The 15507-nt window shown below is 32.1% G+C and overlaps 1 protein-coding gene across 1 annotated transcript in view; it reads left to right on the top strand.

Annotated features, from left to right (window-relative positions):
• The window catches only part of LOC129231114 (cytoplasmic dynein 1 light intermediate chain 1-like), a 62449-nt gene that overhangs the window by 2919 nt on the left and 44023 nt on the right, over nt 1–15507 (top strand). Inside the window, exons 2-3 of the mRNA XM_054865364.1 lie at nt 843–916; nt 2934–3050. Coding sequence (XP_054721339.1) covers nt 843–916; nt 2934–3050 — 191 coding nt within the window. The remainder of the gene's footprint in view (nt 1–842; nt 917–2933; nt 3051–15507) is intronic.

Below are 15507 nucleotides of genomic sequence, written 5' to 3'. Positions count from 1 at the left end.
TTCTGATAAAAACGTGAAGTTGCTTTCAATCTCTAGTAGCCCCTAAAGAGAACCAGATGCAAACTGCATGCAAAATGTTGTTGATGTTCTAGAAAGAAAAGACCTGGAGGGGAAAAAACTATACAAATTTAGTAAGACTCCAAATATTGACAAATGCTCACATAACTGAAAGTAAACTTAATAAGTTTCATCAACTGATGTAAAACTACATTTCTATTAACCTCCTGCTTGGAAATTTTTGAGGTCTGAAAATCCATTCTTTTCAAAATTCCTGGGTGAAGAAATGTTTTTTTTTTTTTAAATAATTGTAGTGGATAATGATTTTTTTAAAAATATTTTTTACTTGCTTGAACTACTTTTATAGCTTTTATTATTGTATAAAGTACTCAATTATTTCTAGTTTCTTTTTAATTTTTTATTACAATTTAATTTATCTAGTATATTATGCTTCATTTAAAATTTTCAAAAAGAAATTTTTTTCAAACTATTTTAATCCTAATCATATCATAAGTTATTTTGGAATTGTGTTGCTCACAGGTGACAGCAGTTTTTTTTTTTTTTTTTTTTCAAGTTTTTAATGGAATTATTATTATTACTATTTTTTAAATTTTTACTTTCATTGAAATAAGTTTTATCCAATGGTTGGAAATTAAAAATATACAAGAAATTTAGGCTTATAGATAATCTGCAAAGCAGATAGGCGTTTATTGTAGTTATGGATTTATTTGAAAGGGTTTCAAAAATTGCCATATTGCGGTAATTTGAAAGAATTTTGATTGATCAGCTGGTGTTAAAAATTCTGTGTAGATCTATTTTTAATGTTTTTCTCCCCCCGCTTGTAGGTTACATATTTTGAGTCAAGTTCAGGATAGTTCTCATAGCAAATTGCCTTCTTGCAAAGCTCTACTTGTATTAGGTAAGTTACATTTTCACTCTACACACAAATGAGGATAAGGTAGTTACTTACAAAGTTTGCTAGTATTTATCACTAAAATTTTTAAAAAATGTTGTTTGAGTTATGTGGTCTAACGTGCCCCACTAGACAGACCAACCGACCCCACACGTGGGGCACGTCGGTCCACTTTACGAGGTTCCAATTGTTTGTCAATTCAACGCTTCCAAAAAAATCTGTGGCATTGAGAAGTGTTTAGTGAAACTTATTGTAGATAAACAAATACCTTTGAAGTAAAAAAGAGGACCAATGTGCCCCACCTCCTCTTACTCTGAAAGTTTTTTTCCTTTTTGAGGAGGCCCCAGGGCCCCGCGGATTTTGCCCCCCATCTTGGCGGCCTTGATAAAAGCATATGCTATAAATATGTGCATCGCCTGGTAATTGTAAACATCCATATTAAATGTTGTTTATATTCAAAATGGGTAGATAAATTAAAGAAGAAAGTTCAATTTTTGCTTTCACGGATATATGATTGAAAGCAAAAGGGATTGTCTTAATCCAAAAATTGCCTTTCCATTGTGTTGTTTTTCATACCTGCAGATATGAGTTCTATGTGCATATGCTATCGGCCCCGCTTAATATATCGTCAGTTCCAAGAAATATTATTTGATTAAGCGGGAGAATTTGATTTACCTTTCTAAATTGACAATATTTGTCTTAAAACTTAATAATAATAAAAATCAATAGATATATAAGGGAAATATTTAATGTTATTGCCAAAAGTTTTTGAAATAAGCTAAATAAACCACAAAATAATCAAATAATTAGTATATACTATATTACAAGTATGTTACAAAGTTATAAAATGTAACTTTTTTCAATATGTTAATTTTTTGAAAAATTTCCCTAACAGGGGATAGCTTACTCGAGGTCTTTTGGAAACGCTTTTCCAACTCCTTTTTCCCCCACCTTTTCTTAGTAAGATATTTTACTGAGTAAGATTCAATCTTACATTTAATATTTATCAATTTATCACCATGTAAGGTGTGTACATTTATTTGTCTTATTTAATTCAGTTGACTGCACTATTTTTTTTTTTTTTGAGCAATGACGATTGCTTATTGTTCTCACTTGACTGTTTTTCGCGTGCTATGATTTTATTTTCCCCCCACCTCCCTCTGCTGCACCACCATCGACCGGCCTCACGATGCTGCTCCTCTAGCGAAAACAGTCTCCAGGTTGCGTCCATATTTTATGCATGCATACATACCCACACATCCCCACTCACATACACACACGCACTCATGCCTGCACACAGACACAAACACGCCTACACACACTTGCCTGCACACAGACACAAACACACAGACCTCACACTCACACACACATATATACACATACCCACATACACACACGCATGCCTTCACACACGCAAAAAAAAAAACACATGATTGCAAAAGCATAATTTGAATTCAAGATGTCAAAATTCAAATTAATTTTTTTTTTTCTCTTTGCTTTTATTTCAGCATCTCTTTTTTTTTTTTTTTTTGTAATGACTAAAAAAAAAAAAAGATAGAGTAGTGGAAAAGTTTTAATGGAATATGAATGTTGTTTTTCTTGCCCGTTGTCCGCAATAAATATTACTTTATATTTTAACGTCAGTAATTGTGCTTACTTAATTTCATTTCTAATTTTTTCAAAAAATTTCTCAGCAAAATGTTTGCGAAAGCTGATCAATATTATTTGATTGTCCGGGGAAATTATTCGATTAAACGGAGATCTCCTTTAACATTGCGTCTATGGAGAAATATTCGGTTCCGGGAGGTTTTATTGGTATAAGCGGGTTATTCGTTTATCCGTTACCTGATTGGGGCTGACAATGCTTTATTTTATCTTACTATGGCTTTTTGTATAAAAACTCTAGTTTCCGAAAATTAAGTGGTTGAAAAGATCTTCAATTCCTGAGTTTTTATTGTGAATAAAATTGTTTTTTCAATAGGTTGATATCTTTGTTAAAATATTTTCTTTGTAATTTATACAGGTGATGAAGAATCTGGAAAGACGTCACTTATTGCAAAATTACAAGGAAAAGTGGATCCTAGAAAGGGTTGTGGCCTGGAATATCATTGCATTTATGTCCGCGATGAATATCGAGATGGTAAGGTTTTGTGCTATTCATGATAATCTCAGTTGTTTCACTAACCAGTGAATCAGTGGCAGTGATTCACTGGTTAGTGGCCCACCCACCCACACACTATTTTGGACCATTTAAAACTAAGACTAAAAATTATTTTAAAAAAATTAGAATGTCAAATTGTTCAGAACATAATTATGTTTTTCTTTGTATATCTGGTTACGAAACATTATTTAGCATAAGCAGTAACTTTTAGTTTATGTATTCGTTGTTTAGATATTAGTAAATCACTTGTTTTACTTAAAAACAAGACCATACTTGTTCAATAAAATTATTACCAAGTACTTACGGCATCTCAAAATTCTTTGGAGTAAATAATGTAAGTCTAATTCATAAGTGTTTCTTTGGGGAAAGTGTACAAAATTCACCAAAATCTTAATAAAAAAGTGAATTAAGTTGTTAGATTTGCATCAATTACCACTTATCTGCTCTCAAAACCAGCCCTAGCAAAAGTTCGTACTTTTTTTTCTTCTTTCTTTGTTTTTCTTTTTTTTGCTGCCACTAAAAATCCTATGGCTTTTATTTTATTTTTATTGCCCCCCCCCCACTTTTAAGTCCCAATTGCCGCCTCTGCAGTGAATAATAGCAGTTGTTACATATTGTTAAAATACCACACTAGGATTGCACTTGAGCTTAGAGCTTAAAACAAAAGGTTCTGTAATATTGAAAAAAAAGGACTTCCCTTGACATACCCCTGATAGCAAGAAGGTGTGATACACATTAACATCCTTCTAATTCAAAAGCATACAAAGTAAATTACTATATATGTGCAAAGATTAAAAAAAGGGTGGGGGGAGTAAAAAAGAAGTAAATAAATACACTGACGGAAAAAAAAATCCTAACACCAAAAAAAGTTATTGTAGTGTAATGAAATTTAGACAATGCATTTGTCAAGTGAACGTGTTTAATTGATTAAATTTTTAAGATCACAGGTTAATTTAACATCGAGAAAATGAATTTCAAATGTGAAATGCTGATACGTTAATAGCCGATGTAACCTCCATAATTTTGAATGAAAACCTTCAAGCATGCATGCATTGTTGCATACAGGTTAGGGTGGGCCGAAATAAGCCGAAATTTTTTTTTTTTCGAAATCAATTTTTGGATAGCGCGCAAAAGTTGCGTAGTGAGCTAGTTAGCACTCACAAAAAATTTCTTGGATATTAAAAAATATCTAGCCGGCGCTATTTGACATTGAAAAACCGTAAAAAAAGAGAAAAATGAATTTTTGTCGAAATTTTTTTTTTAAAAACTAAATTCCAAATATTCTGCTGGAATGCACCGAAAATGTTATATAATGAGCCAGTTCGAGCCCATAAAATGTTTCATTGATTTTAATGAGCATTTAACCGCTCCTTTCCAACATCAAAAATTGGAGAAAAATGAAAAAATATTGAATTTCTTTAAAAACCAATGTGAAAATTATTTTCCAAAATTAAATCATAGACTAATTAATTAAATAGCACTATCAATCATAGTAATTATTATCACGCAATAGTATCATACATTTTCTAGAATTACATATATAGATAATAACATTTTAAAAAAGAAATCTTCAAATTTGATTTATAATACCTCATGCATAATGAATATTATTTTTTGGAATAATATTGTCCCTTGTTATCACAAATGATGGAAGTTCTTTCCTAGCATGAAGTTTTGCACGAATGTATCCATCTCGTGCAGTTTCACCACGAACTTTTATTGCAGCTTCGGTTATTAGCTTCACACAACGTTTCACAGCTTGCGTGTGACAGGGAAATTTCTCGAAAGTAAACTCTGTAGAATGTTCTTTGCACATTTCTTTCCATTGTTGGTCTTTTAGATGCATTGTAAGAGTTGGCTCTGTTACAACACAGTTTGCCCAATCAACTAAATCAACGGCTTCAAAACTGAGTTTAGGACGCTCAAAAAATCGTACACCATCCGAGCTCTTCGTCTTCTTATTTCTAGAGTTCAGAATGCGCCTAACAGCTAATTCCCGAATGTATTTTCTTGAGTCAAACAACATTGTCAACCAGTGGCGCCGACTCCATGGGGCCTGAGGGGGCCCGAGCCCCCTCAAAAAAAATTTTAAGGGGGCAGAGCCCCCCCCCCCAATAATTTAAGAAAATTCTTAGTTATTTAATGCTTTCTAAACTCACAAATTTGTCTCAATATTTTTTATTTTCCTTGTTTGAAGATAGTCATCTTTCCTTGTTTGAAGTACCCTGTAAAATACATTCAGCAATGAGTTACAACAAATAATTTTTATGGTTAAAAGCAGGTTAACTGAAAACGAGTGGTGTGAATAATGATAGTGTTACGGTGCTGCGAGCGCTTAAATTTGTCCCAGTGTGCGAACCTGCGGATAGTCTGTCCGATCAACAATGGGATGCAATTGAACAACTTTCATAACCACCGAGATATTTTTGATGAATTGGATATTCGACCAGAGGTCAACGACTTCAAATTCAGTAATCTAGTCAGGCGGTCGACATTCGCATCTTTCTAAAGACAGCCCTAATATTGGTATTTAAAGCAAGTTTAAAAATCTCTGTAATAGAGAATTAACTACATACAGAATGTTAGATTCAAAATTTCGGAATATTAGTATTATTTTATTACCGTATTACTATAGTACTGCATTAGTTATTTTCAAATACTTAAATATTTTTAGGGTATAAGACTCTATAAAAACCCGCTATTTACATACTATGTTAACTTTATTAAACAAATTAACTGTGGGACATTATTTTTATTTAATGAACTCTGAGCCTTATTCAAAGCTATTTCACTTATTAATCAAAGTGCGACAGCAATATCTTATGCTTTATTTTTTTTAATGATAGTTTATTTAAATATAATTTCAATCTTTTCATATATATATAAATTCACTATTCTGTAATAGTCTAAAAACAAAATTATTATACTATAAATTAAACTATTTTTTTACGAAAACACCATACATGTGGGGTTTTCTTTTTCCTTTTTTTTTTTTTTTTTTTTGTTTTTCGTTTTTCAAAGCCAAAACATGTGTCGAGTTAGCGAGAGTAGAGTTTTCGGGGTTCTAATGTTGATAATATATTACTCTAAAATGCTTAAAAAACTGTAAAACTTACTTTCTCCATCTCCAATTTAGAAAATTTCCCGGGGTTAAACCCGCGGCATGCCCCCCACCCTCCGAATATTTTTTTTGTATTTAGGCGCACTGGGGAAGGGCGCCTAAATACAGCCTAAATAGGTGCTGGGTATTTAGGCTGTATTTAGGCGCCCTTCCATGCAAGTCAAGTGCCCTACACCTTATAGCAGTGCCTAGCCACGGAACTGCACGACTTCCCCCAAAATAGAACTGCAAAAATGTCCCACACTGAAGATAAGTGACATGATCTAATTGAACCAGAAAATTTGCATACAAATTCTTAGATTGACTTTGAAAACGACATGCCACATATTGTTTGTTAGTATAAATCACATACACCAGAAAATATCTAAATTGGCATTTTCAAGGTTCAAAATATCTGAACTTTTTTTGTGGGAAAAGTTGGGGGGGGGGGGGAGCTCCGTGGGAGTTCATAACCCCAGGACCACCGGTGACGTCTAGCCCCCTCAATAATTTTTGCAAGTCGGCGCCCCTGTTGTCAACAGTAGCTGTTCAGGATGAGCGAAATATGCATTACTTGAGAGAACTTTGAAAATTATCTCCTTAACGTTGTCTGGAAACTGCCTTCCAAGAGAAATCATTTTCCAAAAATGTTGGGCGCCGTACTGGCAGTTCGGTTTTATTTTTATTTCAAACCACATTGGAGCATAAACTAACATTACATACTTTACAAGTATTGTAAGGTTTTCTGATGGAGTTGGAGTGCCTATATACAAGCGTAACAAATGGTTTGCAGTTGTCAGCCATCGCGCACGACTGACTGAGTTTGCCTGGGCTACTGTCAGCCACGCTTGAAGGACAACTGACCATCTTTTACAGCAAGACAGATTCTATACAAATATTGTTGTTCAATACTTAAATTTTTTATATCTTCCATGTCCAAAATCAGAAGATTGCAGTCAATTTTATCAAATTTGACCACCGGATTTTTTTACAATCTCTAAGAAGTTGTTCGATAGCTCCAGAATATGAATGTGACCACTTTGTGCAACCGTCCAATTCCAGTATAAGATGCCTCAGTGGCAACTCATTGTGGACAATGGACGCAAGAGAGCACCCCCTTAATTGCTTAACTCCCAGCTGTGGAGGTGTAGAATTACAGCATTTCTTAAAGAAGAATACTTGCGTTCAATTCATTAATCAGTTTAAAGGACTTCAGAGGATTCACATTTTTTTAATACTCAAGGGCTCTATTTGTCAAATATATATAAATAGTTATAAAATAATCTTAGGAATAATAGAAGTAGTTGAGCGCCGTTTATTATCCCGAAGAAACTACTGGAACCAAAGATTAAAAAATTAGCATCTTATGTAACTATTTTTTATTTGAGTGTGTGCATTTTTTAAAATTGGCGTGCAAATGTCGCATAAAATTGATTGAATTTTCACTGTTTTTTCTAGGTAACGTATTGCGTAACATTTCAGTACTTATTTCGAAACTACTTTTAATTTTTTTTTTTCATTTTCCAATGTTTCAGTATTAAAGGAGCGTAGCTAAATATTCTACGAAATGTATAAAAATCTTTGAGGATTTCAACTAATGCACTGACAGATACTTCTAATGTTTTTTGAAACTAGCTTCAAACTTTTATTTTTGCTCCCCCCCCCCTCTTTTTTTTTTTGAAAAAAGTGCATCTTTGTCCTTTTTTTTCCGTTTTTCAATGTCAAATAGCGCCGGCTAAATATTAAACAAATTTAGCGAAATTTTTTATGGGTAATAACGGGTCCATATAGCAACTTTTCCGCACTATCCAAAAACAGATTTCCAAAAAAAGTTTATTCGGCCCACCCTAATACAGGTGCCGAATGTCACTTTGTGGTTTGGAGTTCCATGCTTGTTTAATTTATTATGTCAATAGTGGAATAGTCACTGCTGGCCGTGGATGATGCAAGAGCTGTTGTCCAATGACATCCTATACGTGCTCAATTGGACACACTGGTGATCTCTCAGACCAAGGTAACATGTCAACATTCTGTAAAGTACGTTACATTACAGCATCAGTGTGAGAACGAGCATTATCCTGTTGGAAAACTCTCCCTTGAGGGCTGTTCATGAATGGTAATACTACAGGTTGAAAAACTAAACTGACATACAAATTTGTAGTCGGTGTGCTTGTAATAACCACAAAAGTGCTCCTCTTTCCATAGGAAATTGCTCCTCAGAGAATATCTCTAGGTGTAGGTCTATTGAGTCTAGGCCGCAGACAGTTTGGTTGCAGGCGTTCCCCTGGTACCTTTCTGACCAATGCAAGCCCATCACTGCCACCAAGCAGAATCTGCTTTCATTAGAAAATATAATGGATCTCCACTCTTTTTTTCAATAAGGTCTAACTTGACACCACAGCGGTCACAAACAACACTGTCTTGGCGTCAGTGAAATACACTCTACAGGGCACCTGGTTTGACTGATTTCTGACTTTCCGTTGTGCCAACTGCAGCTCGAATTTCTGCTGTAAATGCAGTACGATGTGTCACAGCCGTACTGTGAATATGCCGGTTTCCCTCACTGTAGTGGCACGTGGCTGCCTGGAACCTGGTCTTCTTGAGGCAGTATCATCTTTTGAACACTGCTCCCAACAATCGTGAACAATGGATTCATTCCGGAACTTCGGAATGGCGCTACCATCTCCACACTTATGCGCGAAATTTGAATTGATGTCATCTTTCAGATGTATAAAAATGCTTACCAAATTTCGTTCATGTAGCACCAGTATTTCTTGGTGTTGAGATTTTTTTTCCGCCAGTGTATAGTTAAGAGAAAAGTTTTGAATTATTGTGATTAACTTATGCTCAATTTCATTTGTTGTCTGTTTTTTGGTGTTATTTCAAATTAAGTGCTAAATGTAATGTTTGTCACATTGTTTCATAAATAGTAAAAATTGTATTTGTCTTTAAATCACACCTTGTTTTGATGCCTGGTTGTATCAATCATAAGAATTTCCTCAGATCTAAATTTATCACCTTCCTGATTCAGTTTATTGAAGTTCTACTGCATTTCTAGATGAGTGACACTAGGGATGTGTCATTCATGAACGAACGGGTCAAAAAGAACAAATCCTTAAAATGAACAAATCTGTTCGTTCACTTAAAAAGTGAATGACCTTTCTTTTGAACGGTGAGAAGTTTGGAACATTATATTGATGTGCTTGTGATATTTTTTTTTTTCAATTACAATCATTTTCAAATTTTTAACTCTCAATCAATTTCAAATTTCCTTTTTCTCAGTGCAGTACTATATGTTCATTTTGAACCTTCTTTACTTTCTGCTTCTGATTTGGATTTATTTTTAACTGGCGACAACAATCAATATCCGGAGATTGTTAATAAGGATTATTACTGTCTAATTTTTTTTTTTTTTCTGTTCTTATCGGTACTGTCCAAAATTTTGAAGCTCCTGTGAGTCTTATTTTAAATTAAGTTATCGATACTTTGACTGAACTACCGATAGATTTGTTACTTTTTTGCTAAACATTGTCTATTGGTAATACCTAATAATATATATATATATATATATATATATATATATATATATATATATATATATATATATATGTGTGTGTGTGTATATATATATAATAATTATAAAATAAGTGAAGAAAAATGAAAAGATCACACCAAAAGCCCATAGATGCGCAACGCAGCAAAACTAAAAAGCCAAGTAAATACATAAGGTATACAAGCCAAATAATAAGTTTTAAACATCTTATATGAAAAATGATGATGAGAAAAAAGAAAATACAAGTTGCAGTTTAATAGAAAAAGTCGAAAGCTTGAATCCAGAGCCAGGGCCACACCAAGTCTGATCGGCGCCGTCGTGAAAATGTCTTTTGAGGGCCTTTATGCTGTGGCGTTCGAGGAAAATATAGTTAACATCTGCTGGGAGGTTTTAAAGACAAATATAAAACGGGAAAAAATACGTTTGGAATTTAGTTTATACAAAAAAAAAAGGAAATGTGTGAATATTTAATTTTTCAATGTGGTGTACGTTTTAACTTCATATCTCGAAATTATTTTGAGTTCAGCAGCTCCTCTGATATGCTAATGCGTTTTGGAAGAAGAAAATAGATTGATATCTAAGTTAAAGCCACTTTGAATATCTATCTAATCTCTAAGTGATGAATAACTAATAAAACTTTTATGCCTGTCAAAACATAACAGGAGCAGTGACACAACTAAAAAATAGGTTTAAGGGGCACAAATTGAAAGAAAAACTCTTTTAATAAAAGGGGTTCGGGGTGAGAATGTATATTTGAAATATGTAGTTTGAAAAACGCAATTTTATACAGATTTAGTTGTTATGAGGAAAATGGGTACAAGGTGATCTGCGGAAATTTATAGAAGTTGAAGCCTTAAAACATGATTGTATAGTTCATATCTATAGACTATGGAATAAGGAGTGGAACTCTGAGATTCTACCCGATCATTTTTTTTCTTTGAAAAATAGATAGAAATCAATTCCTTTTTTCTCCCCACCAATTTTCCGAAATTGAACAAAAACACAATTAAAGACACTTTGAAGATTTTTACAAGAAGGGAATTCTGGAGCTCCCCTCCCCCCCCCCTGAATTTTTTTTTTAAAAATTAAAGTCCTAAAATCCTCAGCAGTATACTATAATATAGGAGAAGTGGTTCAGAGGCTATTTTAACTTTGGTTTTTCAAAAGACTTATGAAACATTTAAGTTTTTATGATATTTAAGAAAGAAGGTTCGGAGGCCTTTGTCCAAATATTTTCTGAAAATGAAGTCTTAAAAACGTGATTGTAAGACCATATTTGGTGGCATTAGGGCCGGCATTCTTTCGAAATTGAAGCTCTAAAAACGCAATTTAAGTGATTTTCGAACGGAGTTTCAAGCAATGTTGTTTCGGATTCGGGAGCTTTCTCGAAATTTTGTGAAATTGAAGATCTGGAAATGAAATTTGAGATGCTCCGTAATGCTTTTAGGGGGGGGGGGGAGGGAGTAGCATTTTGAAAAAAAAAAAGAAAGAAATAGGACCGGGTGGGAGTAGCTGACCAATTTATGGATATTAAAGTTTTAACCCAACATCATTATTTTTCCTTATTAAAATCACCTTGTTGGACACGTTCCTCCCTCCCTTTTGGAAGTAAATATTTTTGAAAAACATTCAACTAAGCATTCTGGAGGGGGGGGGGCACGGGGCGGTGCAACGAAAGGGGTGTCCTCTGGACAATCTGGTTGCGCCACGAAACAGGAGGTGACTGATTATATTTCTGAATTGAAGGATAATATTTTGCAGAGGGTATTCCGCTTTAAAATCTGAAACTGAAACTTGTCGCTAAAAAGAATACTTCCAACTTACGAAGTCGTTAAAAAGGCATTGAATTTAATGTCTAAAACAAACACATTGTCCAAGGCTCTTTCTTAAATTTAATACGTTGAAGAAAAAGGGGATGAAAGAATTGAGTAATCATGGTCAAGTCGTTACTTTTCTGAACTAAAAGTTAATCTAAATTATTGTCTACAAAAAATGCATATTACGCTCAAGTAAATAATGTACTAACGTGCTTACCGTATTTTTTAATGTATGATAACATGATGCAGTGGAATTACCAAAGACAGTAGTTAAAAATCACAAAAAGACATATTGCGCAAATTATAACATATTCACTGCAAGAACAAAAATGGGGAATATCAAATTTCTTGCGCTACTTTGTATGCTCAACCTTTTGAAATTATAGGCATATCGAAATAACATTCATGGCTCCACATATGAAGGAAAATGCCGATGTATGCATTAATTAGCATCACGTGTTTTCAGTGTAAAAGGCTGCGCTTCTGAATAGCATATTCAGACACAACAAGGCATTTTATCCCACTTATAGATAGGCAGCAATGAGGATAGTTTGTTTTAATGAGCAGTATAATTTCACAGGTACATTAATAGAAATATAAAAAGTTCAGTTTTATTTATTTATTTATTTTATTTTTTGTTGCAAATTTTTTCTCTCATTTGGAGCATTGATTCGTAGAGCTCGGCGCCTTTTTGGCTTTGGCGCCATCATGCGCCGCACAACCTTGCACATAGGGGCTGCGTGGCCCTATCCATAGCTCATCAGCTGTGGAGGATTCAATAAATATGGTCAAAAGACCAAAAAATAAATAAATAAATAAAAATAAACTATAAACTAAAAAGAAAGTGTTTAAGCTCCAGTGTTAGCAATACAAAGTAACATTGGGCAAAATGCACCATATGTTAAACTATGTCAACTAATGTTAGTTTCCAAGGTTTGTCGTCATCCTGGGCTTGTATAAAAACTGGTTTTTTGAAAAAAACCAAAAAAAAACCTTTTTTTTTTTTTGGTTTAAACCAGGTTTATTTGGTTTTTATTACTATCTGTAGAAAAAGCAATTTTGTTTTAAGAAAATCATGAAGTTTTTATGAATTAATTGTTTAGGAATGTTTAATATTCATATTTCTACGAAATTTCTTAATTAATTAAATAGTAAAATCCTGTACTTTCGTTTCCGCATACTTAGAGATTTCTGTAGGAGAATATTGTTTGAAAATTTTTAACTATTATAAAAAATACAATACGTAAATGGATCTTGGTATAAATAATCAAAGAAATAATTTATTATGATAGTTCAGACATTTTTTATTGCAAAAAACCAAGAATAAATTCTTGCAAATATTTCTTCATAATTGTAGCTGTCTGCTATAAATTTAAAAAAAGTAAAATTAAAATCACGCATTCTTAAACATGGAAAGTATTTTGCAGTATCTACAAATGAATCATAAGTCTGATGTGCATTTTAAGACTTTAAAAATCAAGAGATCATTCGGATAAAATTATTTCTGTAATATTGGGTCGGTACAGGCAACTTTTTGACAAATTGAATTTAAAAAAAAAGTTTTTAAGATACACCCTAATGCACATTACAGAACTTTAAAAATCAAAAAATCAATGCATATTGTGTTTAAAGATTTTTTAAAAAGTTACAAATCATGTAATTTATTTACCTAATGTATCAGTAACAACAATTATAGATACAGGACAAGTGGGTTTTAAGAAAATCATTATGTTTTCCATTGAGTGTAGCAGGGTTGGGTTTTGGACTGTTCAAAACTGGTTTAGGACAGGACAGGTGGTTTTTACCGTCCAAAAGTGTCCGAAACTGTCTTAAACTGTCCAAAAGTGTCCGAAACTGTCTTAAACTGTCCAAAACTATGCTAAAGATAAAGAGGTGTAATCTAATCAATTTGTATTAACTGCAATATTCATAATGCATAAATATAGATATTAATGTGAGGTTTAATTAATGAGTTTTTAATATATTTTTCACCTAAATGTTCTTTTAAAAATATTTTAGTTATAAAGTTGCCAATAACTAGTACACAAAAACTTCCTTATGTAATAGTTGGTAGAGTTATGAAAGGAAATTCACAACACTACCAAGACAACTAATTTCAGTTCCATTTGTAACTCAAAGGAATGTTATTGAATGTGCAATATTTAGGTGGAAAAAAAAGAGCTTAATTTTTAAAATGGTTTTTGCAAATAAATTTTGCGTGATGTTTTAACAAAAATTATTTTTTCAATCATAGATTAAAGAACAAGAAATTGATGATTGTACACTTATACTCTAAAACTTGTGTTATTCTTTTTTAGTTTATATTTTTAATATAATACAATCTGTAACTACAAAAAACTGTAATTTATTGCATTTAAGTCAATTATTGCACTATATTTTGACCTGCGTTTTTGTCCAAAAATTTGGTTATGAAGGGAAAAAAAAACTCCTGCATAAAAATTGAAATTTTTAATGAAGCATTTAATTCCTATGTAATTCAGTTGCATAAATTAGTTACATATATGTTCATACTTGAATGTTCACGTTAAATAAATAAATAGTCAAAAAAAGATTTTTTTTTGGCACTTTTTTTTTTTTTTTTTGATATTTTCTCACAAAATATAGTTTGTCAAAAAATAGTTTTGGACACTTTAGGACGCAAGGGTTTGAACAGAATGGTAGAAACCTTGCCAATTCTGCTTTCATTCACATACATGCATAAACATATGGAAGTTTGTTTACTATTATCAAAAATAAATAAATAAACTCGTGCATACAAATTTAACTTTTAATCAAGAATTCAACTTTTATGCAACTAGATTAAAATCAGCTGCATAAAATAAGTGAATGTTCTCGTTGAATAAATGTTCAATATGAAACATTACTTTAATGCATTTTATTCTGTTTTTGATGTTTTCTGAAAGAATACAATTTTTCTAAAAATATAGTTTTGGACACAAGGGTTTTGGACAGGATGGTAAAAACCAGGGTTTATACCGTGGTTTTTACCATAGAGTCCAAAACCTTGCCAACCCTGCATTGTAGACATTATTTCTCCTGGTTTAATGCATTTAGGAATGCATTTTTTTTTAACCAAAGAAAAGAAAATCATTTTAATTAAAAGCCTCTTTACAAACTCAAATGAAAATAATCTTTTAACATATTTTGATAACTGTCATAAAATTATAATGTTTATTGATTTTTCCACCATTCATACATGAACTTTTACTATATTGGGATAAAAAGAAAGTTCTTTGAAAAGTGAAAAATTGGCATTAAATTTTAAGATCACATGGGTGTTTTCTGTTTTCATAATTTTATACATTTTCTTTCCTTGGTTTGACTGCATAATCTATTGGAATGCAAAAAGTAGGCGCAGTTTTATGCCTACTCTAAGTGCTCTTGGACTCCATTAGTTATTTTTTTTCTCTTGTCATTTAAATATTCTAGTATTAAGATATTTTTACACTATGCATTGCTTCAATGATACATAATCTATCTCAATAAATCTTAAGTAATCAAGCAAATTAGGTAGTATATGAAGTTTTCGTTGAAATATGCTTTTTGGACTATTTTGAAATGCAAAAGACTGAAAAAGGATAATTAAAAATTATAAAAGAGCTACTTGGATTTTTTTTCCTTGTAATTTAAAAAAAAAAAAAAATTAGTTGGTCTGCCTTAATAAAAAAGCTGTATAGATTTAAAAAAAGAAAGAAACGTAATAAAAACTATTTAGCAAACTTGCATTACCTTAAAAAATATAAGTTTCTAAATTTATTAAATCTGTAATTTATCTATAAAGCTTTTCTAGTTACTTTGCATTAACTAGATTTTACTCTTTGCAACAATATGTAAAAATTTTGAAAAACTTGCGTTTTTAACATGCCTCCACTCTTTTATTATAGCAATTTCTTTCTGATTGGATATTTGTGAGATATATTAATTTTTTGTTTTAAATACTTAAAT

Source organism: Uloborus diversus, chromosome 1 (genome assembly GCF_026930045.1).
Source record: "Uloborus diversus isolate 005 chromosome 1, Udiv.v.3.1, whole genome shotgun sequence".
In the NCBI taxonomy this organism is placed as follows: domain Eukaryota; kingdom Metazoa; phylum Arthropoda; class Arachnida; order Araneae; family Uloboridae; genus Uloborus; species Uloborus diversus.
The sequence above is the reverse complement of the archived record's forward strand: the minus strand, read 5'-3'. Positions and strand labels throughout refer to the sequence as shown.